Here is an 8,910-nt window from a genome sequence, read left to right as displayed (position 1 = left end):
GTGCCCCACGGGACGCGCTTGAGTGATGCGTCGTGCGGGTATATGACTATAAGTCTCAGCTGGGTCGCGCTAGCCGGGTGAACTCGCGAAGCTGCGGAGCGTTAGGGCAGGGGAGTCTCAAGGAGAAACAGGACGACTCACCGGCTAGCCACCGCCCTCACCAGTGCACGACCTCCCTGGTGCTTGTCTGAAAACCAAACTGCAAAGACGCTCGTAGCGCCTGGTGCGAGCGGGAATCAACGGGGGGAAGGAAGTTAGTCCAACGCTCCAGGGCAGTCTACGAGCCAAGGGACAATCACGCGACCCGGACTTCTCACACGGAGCCAGCATGCGGGCACTGCATGCATCGTATGACGTTCTTGAGATCTGTCTCTGAAGCGGAGAGGCCAACAAGACCGGCTACGTTGGTGAAGCGATCTCTACAGGCTGTGTCTGAATTGGCGTTAGCACGAGCTATCGGGAGAAGTCCGGCGCCATCAGTCTTCTGCATGAGCTGGTTCTGGATCCACGTGTTCTCTTCACCATGGCTCGACGAAACCCCCATACACTGGCAGTTGTTTACTGGAAACCGCACGCATCTAACTCTATTCCTAATTTTAGCGGAGCAGTTCCGTTTTTCTTTGCCGCGCTGGTCAGCATGCGGTAACTCCTTGGCGTTGGTCCGTGGTACTACTGGTGGAGAAGGCAAGTCTTGTCTGCAGTGCAGTCGCAGAGGAGAGAGCCGCAGGAGATGGCTACCCGTTCAGAGTCACTCTCTGAGTCGCAGGGCTATATCTCGTATCCTCAATTCTCTCCTCGCCCTCCCTCTCTGTCGCCTTCTCCGTCCCTGCCCCACTCCTCGCCGTCATGGCTCCGTCCTGCCACAGCTCCTCCAGCAGGAGCGTGGCTTTTCGAAGACACGGGCAAAGCTGTTCTAACCAGGTCAAGGTCGAGGGTCTTTCAATTTGGCTGTCCTCTGCTGAGCTATCCTCTCGCATATCTCCAGTGTCTCGCTGGAGAGGAGGTCCCCTCCTATCTGCCTCTAAGGGGAACCGCATCTGAGCCAAGAAGGGACGATCCATGCTGCGCATTTTGTCCTGGTTGTGGCGCGCACACACCCCCAAAAACGACCGCTCTGAGAGCCGGCGATCGGCTTGTCATTCAGGGCCCGCCACAGAGCGGCAAAACCTTTCTTCTGAAGGTGAGGGGCGACGAGTCGTCTCACCTTTGTACCCGTCTTCCACTCGGTGAAAGCACCTGTGAATAACGCGCTCTTCCGACGTGCGGCCGCTCACCCGTCCACGTTTGATTGTTCCTGTTCCCAGTCACTTCCTAAAGTGGGCACTCGTAAAGGCAATCGCATGCTTTCTCAAGACGCGGTTTCTCGATTTGCAAGTGGTGGAGATTGGTACGTTTTACCTACCCGAGTTCCGAATCTTCATGGGATGGCACGAATTACGTTGGCTGCACTAAGAGGAAGAAGCTACTGCTTTCCGCGGTTGCACAATGAGTCTTCACCCACCTTCCTTCTCCCTTGGTGGGTAGAGACAGCTCTGCAGCCCGTTACCTTCCGAAACACCGACGCATTCATTGGTGGACTGCCTTCAACGAAGTGATTAGGACGGGCTTCGGTGTGTGTCTCCCCGTTCTTCTCTCTTTGTGTGCACATCCCAGGGAATACTGCGTATATATGCCCGCCCTCTGGTACAGCTGTGTGTATACAGGTACCTCAGTGATACGGTGTTTGTGAGGGTACGATGAAGAGAATTAGGTGTGTTTGTATGGATACTCCGGTGATGGTCATGTAATGTAGATCTTCAGGAAATATTTCTGCTAAAGTGTAGCCAACCTCACGAGAAAGCAGACCTTTTCTCGTACTGTGGAGTTCTACGTTTGTTCAGGAGAACCTCGCTGCGAGGGCGCCTCTCGCTGTCAGTAACGTGTCTGCGTCCCACCTGCAAAGGACAAAGAGGTCCCGCGTATAGGGCTTTCAGTTTTTTTGGTGTGGAGCCGTCTCTGGCGCATAAACAAGGATACAGAAATATATCAAGGAACGACGTTATCGGCGTTCACTTCTGACATATATATAAATATCAGTCTGTTGGCGCTTCAGTTTCTACTCCGGATGTTTTCCGACTCTCTGTACTTCCATGGAACTTTTTTCCTCGTGTGTGTTTCCTTCACTCGTTTTTCCTCCAGCTTGTGTGCATGTATACCTCTATGCTTCCGGCCGCCGTGTAGCGACGCGTTACCCATAGCCAAGATGATGCAGTGACCGATGCCCGGCATCAACGGCTGAGTCACGTGGGAGGCGGTGGGGTACCCTGTTTGTCTTCTTCAGCACCTGGCAGCGGAGGCGCTTCTTCGTGACCGTAGAGGGCGAATCCTTCTTCTCTCATACGGCGGAGACTGCAGCCATTCCAGCCTCCGCGAAGCTCTGCGAAACCTCCTTGAAGGCTGTGTGAGTTCAGTCTTATACGTACGTGCGATCCGATCTTCAGTGGGTCTGGCTGTAACGGGGCATGAGAATGAGGACGCGTGGCCGTTCATCGGCAACACCTCCCCGCCTTCACAGAAGAACAAGCCATCTATAGTCCAGAGTTTCTGGGGTTAGGCCTCGCTCTGCCGCACTTCTCTATTCTCTTTATTTTCACTCTTTTCTCCCAGTTAGGGTCGGGCGCTCTACCGGTGAACGCTCACTCTTTCTCAGCGCTTCGGCTTCGTTGAGCTTCTCTGGTCAACTGTTGATTCGGGTGGGGGCTCAGCCGTCACTTCACGCATTTGAGGGCGATCTAGAATATCAAATCTGACCTTTCTTTTGATGTTGGAGCGGAAGAGTCACCAGTTGCGGGTTTTTTTGGCTACCACTGCTGTCTCGCTTGGTGTTGTTACCGTTATCAGGCATTGCAACTTCAAGTTGCTCGTCCCTCGTCGCCGCATCATCTCAAGTCGGCTTCAGAGTACCCGAAGAAGAAGAAACGGAAGAAGGACGTCCATCTCATTGCGGATGCTCTGAAGTGAGCGAATCAGCACTTCTGTGCCTGTTGCGACCAGTTACGTGTTGACTGTGTTTCACCAGTACGTTCGCGCGTCTTTCAGGTTTTACCCAGGCCCGCCGCGAGTCGGATGAGCTCTCTAGAAGAGTAGATCTAACTGACTGACTATGGCGCGCCGGGCTGCCACTTTAGCCATGTGTACAGATTCGGCAATCCTTCTAGAGCGAAGAGAGGAAATGAATATCATCTTCTTAGGCATTCCCTCTGTCTCTTCCCGATATTTTTCTCGATAGTCGAGATGCATGCGGTAAAGCGACCGCTTTTCTTTTCATCCCACTGGCCAATCAGTGTGCTGGAAGGGTTGTCGTGATTGCTTCCCTTGGTGTGCTGTGCGTCTTTTTCTCTAGGCGTACGTACCTGATAACTGTATTCACACCTCTGCAGTTACTGCATGTGGTCAAATGGCTTCCCGCCTTTTTATCTAGTCATCCTTCCGTCCGCACTGTTTTCGTCGACGGCGTGATCACACACTGGCCCGGAGCCGGGTCCGCAGGATATACCCCCTTCGTCTTGTGCGACGACGAGGTAGGCACGGGGAACGTAGTGGAAAAGGCGAGGGGCGAGATTGGCGCCCCAAGTGGTGGAGATCACCCCGAACAGATGGACGGCCACCACGTTGCTCCGGGCAGTCTTTCTCCCAAAGAAACGGCTTTCTCGGTGGAAGCTGAGAATTCCCGTAACTTCGAATCTGCTCAGCGCCAGTCTGACCTTCTAGCTTCTACGACGAGCGAGGTCGCAGCCGCACAGTCCTCTTCCCCGGGTGCCCTCCAACCGTGCCGGCTGTCTTCTCCGAGTCTTTCGACAGAGTCCGCGGACCCTTGTCGTCTTCCGCTTTCGAGCCGAGTCCCCCCGCCTCCGAGCGCTGCGCAGTTGTTGACCGCGGCGGTTCAGGAGCTTTTTCACTTGCACCACAGGGAGAAGTTCCTCCTTCTCTACACGAAACAGTTTGCTGGTTTTTCGTCCAATTCTACGAAGACGTCTGGCCTTGCTTCTATCGAACTGTGCTTTCCTATATGTGTACCTGTTTCCTCTCGTGGCACTGTCGAAGGCGATTGCTTGGGAGACCATCGTGTTTTGCCTTCCGTGTCTGAGGGCGGGTGTTCCAGGTGCCTGCTGAAGAAGAGGAAAAGAGAGAACTCTGTTCCGAGACTGCAGGAAAGGCTAAGATGTTACGTTCGTGGAGCCAGAGAGGAGGGCGGTGCCACCTCGGATGGAAAAAGCAATTCAAAGCAAGGTGCACGGTCTCCGGAAGAAAATCTCTCATGGCGCCGTGGGCCTTTAATGGTTGCTGGAGATGCTTGGGGAAGTACGTCAAATAGACACAGCTTTGGTAAGGTGAACGACAGCCGTTTCCGGATGATTGCTCGGTTCGAGGGTCTTCCCCATGCTGCCGCCGCAGCTTTGAGGCTTGCTTGCAACAAACGAGGCCTGGGCGTGGCCGGTGGTCCCCGGGGAAAGGGTGAAGAACTGCCAGATGACAGAGTTTCTCCAGGATTGCTACACAGCTCCTCAGAAGCTTCGAGAGGCAATATTGCTTTCCGGGAAAGCTCTCCTTACTCATACTCTCATTTGGATCACAAGCCGTCACCGTCCCGCCAGTTCTTTGATGAGGCTCCCGGTCGGTTGTCGACCCAGGTCCGAAGATTCTCAGAAAGTCGTGTTTTCCGGCTTCAACTGATCCCGGCCATCGAGGCCTTCACGATGGAGGGATATATGGGGGAAACTGAGTCAGGTTCGCAAGCTGCAAGTGGAGAGAACGCGTTACTCGCTTGGTCTTCTCGGCCAGACGGCGAGCTCAGAGGGGGACGCAGGTCGGAGATCGGGTCCAATGGGTCCAGGATCATCCCTTTTTCTGGCTCCGTAATTGCTTGCATCTGCACTTATGCGTCGAGAGAAGAGATTGGAAGGTCAAACGCTGTCGCGGGCGCAGCAGTTTGGAAGGGAGAGAAAGAGGGAGACGGCGGAAACACGAATCATTTGATCAGTGGTGCGGTAGGAGGCTGTCATGTGGTCTTGTGCAGTGGTGAAGGACCCATAAGTACAGCAGACCAACGTGCGTGTGCAAGATCCGGACATGGGGAGACACAGGAGCCGGCTCTGCGCAGCAAGTCGGGAATTTTTTGCTGTTCGAGAACAGAATCGTTGAAGCGATCGGGAAGTGGAGAGGGAAGAGAGGAAGGGGTAATGGATGATAGAGAGGAGTGCGGACCGGGTGACGGAGGAGGGGGGCACCCGAAAACATTGCGTCACTATGTAGCGAACAAATGCACTCTTGGCGTCAAAAGCGATTTGATGTGTTGTGGGTGCTGCATGCTTTTTAAGCGAGGTGGAACAGATGCAGTCCTGCCCCTGTAGCTCGCGCGTGATTTCACTTGCTCGTTCCCGCTGTATCAACGGAAAACTCGTTGTGTGCAACGCCGAACAGAGCTCGCATTTTAGCGAGACAGACGCTTCAAAGAAAGGGGAGCACTCGGAAAACCGCCAGGCTCCTCTTTTTCTACATCCTCGCTTATGGTCGTGGTTAGCCGAGCTATCCACACTCAAATACTGTATTTTCACCTTTCCGAACAGAGGCGCTAGCAAACATTCCGGGGGCGGTAGCGGGTGTCTCCTTGCCGTGAGATCTGAGGTGTGACCAAGTGACAATGCCCAATTGCGGATTGTTGTCAGCGTTGTTCACGTCATCAACGACATTTGCTTGCCTGCCGCGTCTCAAAATCTCCACTCTTCACTTGAAAACTCATACAGCTGTCAGGCCCTAGCAAATCAAGAATGTCGATAGTGGGTCCACCCTCCTCTTCGTATGCCCCCCGAGTTATGTGGAGCTCAGCCATGCCTGCTTGTCCCGCCAGTGCGCGTGTTTCAGCTTTCCTGCTACCCAAAGTCGGCCTAGGCTGCAGACTGTCGAAGAGCGGAGTAATACACGACAGGGAGGAAGGCGGAGTACTCCTGCTGGTTCTCCTTTGGGCGATAGAGGAGCATTGTGGTGCTCGCTGAAAGAAACCTCAGCTAGTGAATCCTGTGCGGAGTCTTTAAGCAGAATGGGAGAACGTGAAACCACTCACTCGCTCAAACGTAATTGGGTTCACTTGTCTCGGAAGCAGTTCGCCCCAATGAGAAACAGAAAGTAAGATGGTACAGACGGCTCCGGTTGTGAGGCGGAGACAGGATCACTGGCTTGGAGTCACTAGAGAACGGAGCAGGTATTCTAGGGAAAGAGAGATTCAGAAGTTATAGCTCTACCAGGCGGCACTTCGGGAACGATCGAAATCCGAGTGGTGGGGATTTTCTTCTCTACCATTCTGTTAGCCGTTATATACGCACACACGCAGAGTGATACGTATGTATCCACCACAGGTTTGGAGCGGTATAACGGTGCACGCACGTAGCTATGACTGGCGCACATGAAACGATATCCTCACGATGTGCTTGTACTAGCGCTTACCTAAATAGCAAGGGAAGGAGGAGGGTTATGCGTCTCAGTTGGCGCCGGCAACTACGAGAACAGATATCTGTACAAACGTGTATCATATCTGGGTGAGCTCTATACACGAAGACAGTCGATCCCGACGACCCGGGATGTCGGTGTAGAACGGAGGAGTGGCTGGTGGGGAGTAGCGGGATTTATCGCAGCACACGTCAGCTTGACGGGGAGACAGAGGACCCAGCGTGCCGTTCCCGGGAGGCTACTTTTGTCCCAGAAATCTGGCTCAGTCCCCCGGGCCACGTTCTTCCCCCATTCTGCTTATAAGCCGCGGACCTATTGCTCCTGAAAGTGGAAAGCACACCCCGTAGAATATGGACATGCCGACGTGCTTCCCGAAACCATCATTCGGTGTGTATAACTCAGTGTGTGATCTCGTTGTTCCTACTGTGCTGCGCTAGCTAGTCAACAAGTGCACAATAACGAGAGCAGACGGACCGCCGGGGTAGAAGCGGAAAAGACCTCTCCTCGATAAAGGAAGAGCCGCAGTACTAAGTCGCGTGTGCTGATGTGGATTCTCATTGCTCGCGTCTTCGGACGGTACTTTTGTTCTGCTTGTCTCCTTCGGAATCTGCGTCCTTATATGAGTCGTGTAGGCAGAAAGGGAAACAGACCTATGTTTGTGCTGTGGTTACCCCATGAACCTAGAGTGCATGTGAACATGTGTCCGCGAATTCCTGCCCTTTCAGTCCGCGTTCACGCAAGGTAAAGTCACAAACGAAAAGGAAAGTAATCAGCCGTCTCACGGAGCCGCGTTTCAAGAGCGAGTAAATTCTCGCGCTCAGCTGAGTGACACACCTCGACTGAAGCAACCAACTCGCGACAGTTCAACGCTCAGGTTAGTGGCATCAGTGTCTGCCCCGATCGCCAGCTAATTCACGCCAAGGCACTCAGAAACCGACGAAGAGTCACGCCCTCACTTGAAGTGATGCCGGACTACTTCAGACCCAGCGGCGTTTGCGCTCCTTGAAAACCTGCATTTTGACGGGATCTTAGAGCGCCTCCCGATTCCGCCCCATCCGGAGTCGCGCAGTGGAGAAGAAGCAAAAACAAAAATGCTCTACTTCTGAGCTCGACAGAGTCGTTTGCCTGTTCGCTAGCCAAATCCTTTCGTCCAGCATAGACTGAAATAAATGCGCAAATGCACGAGGCAGTAGTAACGTGTGACATCCTGGAGTCCCAGCCAGTCCCTACACCTTCAACTAGAAGTTGTACACGAAGAATACCACAGGTGGGTTTGTGAGATTGACTAGATTTGAATGCGCTGTCTGAACTGGCTTGTAACAAACGCCACTCTCTCTACTTACTCTAGGTTAATAGTGGAAGTGTAGCCAGAGAAGCTCCAGTATATTGACAGGCGGGAAGGAGATTCATCGTCACCTTATGCTGTAGATAGAGCGTCTCTCCAGGTGTAAGTGTAAGCGTCTAGGTTTTCAAAGACAGAGAACGAGCAGGCAGTTCCGACTCAGAATGGTGGGCGGGCCTCGTATCTGCTCCAAAAAGTGACGACACCACTCAACACTCCACCTACACAAAAACCTGCTTACATTCGTTCCACACCGACGTCAGCGTTCGGACTGTCCTCTCCGTGCCCGGTTCGAAAAGCCACGTCGCCAGATAGCAAGAGGTCTCAAGCCGTTGAAAGCAGATGTTTCCCGTTACCATCAGGTTAAGTCAAGGACTTCTGCTGAAACGTCTCCGCCCCCGTCGGCTAAACGAAGCTGGAGAGTAGACTCCTCGCAGTAAAGTAGTCAAGCCCTGCGACACGATTAGTGTAGGTGGCAGGTGACCGTCCTTAATCCTGTAGCGGTCGTCACTGTAAGAGGCGGTAATCTGCACCGCAGTGGTTACTGGTCCCTGATTACTGGCGCGTTTCGTAGGAATCGCAGCTTCATCGTCCACTGTTGGGGCCCAGAGAACGGAGCATCAAAGAGGTCTCACCTGCAGAATTCTTTTGCCTCTAAGTCTCAGGCGAACACACGGAGACCGTCCGGCGGACTGCCCCTTCATGCGTCTGCTCTGGGTGCTACACTTATCCCTGCCTCCAGACCGAGGTTCTCCCATTTTGGCCCCTCTCATACCAGGAAAGCGTCAATTGCGGCGCGGCGGGCCAAAAGGAAGGGAACACATTCCAAAGCGGAACCGTGTCTTGGAGACCCGCAGGGCCGTGGGTGACGGCGCGGTTCCTGGGGTTTGCTGGAAGGCCGACGGAGAGATCTGTTTTCGCAGATGCACAGTAACAGCACAAGAGAATCACACCTGGTCATACGCCCTTATTGATAGACCTTATTGTGAAGCAAGGCTGCTTTGGAGCGGCGCTGGCGACGACGGAAACCTCTTCTGTACTCACCCTGCCAGCTCCGAGTGTGCTGACCGAACAACAGTGGCGGC

General features: G+C 53.7%; 2 protein-coding genes across 2 annotated transcripts; one reads left to right on the top strand and one right to left on the bottom strand.

The window, feature by feature from the left end:
• The first annotated feature begins 376 nt into the window (after positions 1 to 376).
• Positions 377 to 5,533, top strand: CSUI_007311 (uncharacterized protein). Its single transcript, XM_068067458.1, has 4 exons — positions 377 to 1,180; positions 2,321 to 2,440; positions 2,881 to 2,996; positions 3,383 to 5,533. The coding sequence occupies exons 1-4, from the start codon at positions 731 to 733 to the stop codon at positions 5,388 to 5,390; spliced, it is 2,694 nt and encodes an 897-aa protein (XP_067920564.1). The 5' UTR covers positions 377 to 730; the 3' UTR covers positions 5,391 to 5,533.
• A 2,549-nt stretch (positions 5,534 to 8,082) lies between these two features.
• On the bottom strand, positions 8,083 to 8,889 carry CSUI_007310 (uncharacterized protein). Its single transcript, XM_068067457.1, has one exon. It carries the CDS (start codon positions 8,784 to 8,786, stop codon positions 8,595 to 8,597), a length of 192 nt encoding a protein of 63 aa, XP_067920563.1. The 5' UTR covers positions 8,787 to 8,889; the 3' UTR covers positions 8,083 to 8,594.
• Between the last annotated feature and the right edge of the window lie 21 nt (positions 8,890 to 8,910).

The sequence above is a fragment of the Cystoisospora suis genome (genome assembly GCF_002600585.1).
Source record: "Cystoisospora suis strain Wien I chromosome Unknown contig_3838, whole genome shotgun sequence".
NCBI classification, from domain to species: domain Eukaryota; phylum Apicomplexa; class Conoidasida; order Eucoccidiorida; family Sarcocystidae; genus Cystoisospora; species Cystoisospora suis.
This window is presented reverse-complemented; position numbering and strand designations above follow the sequence as displayed.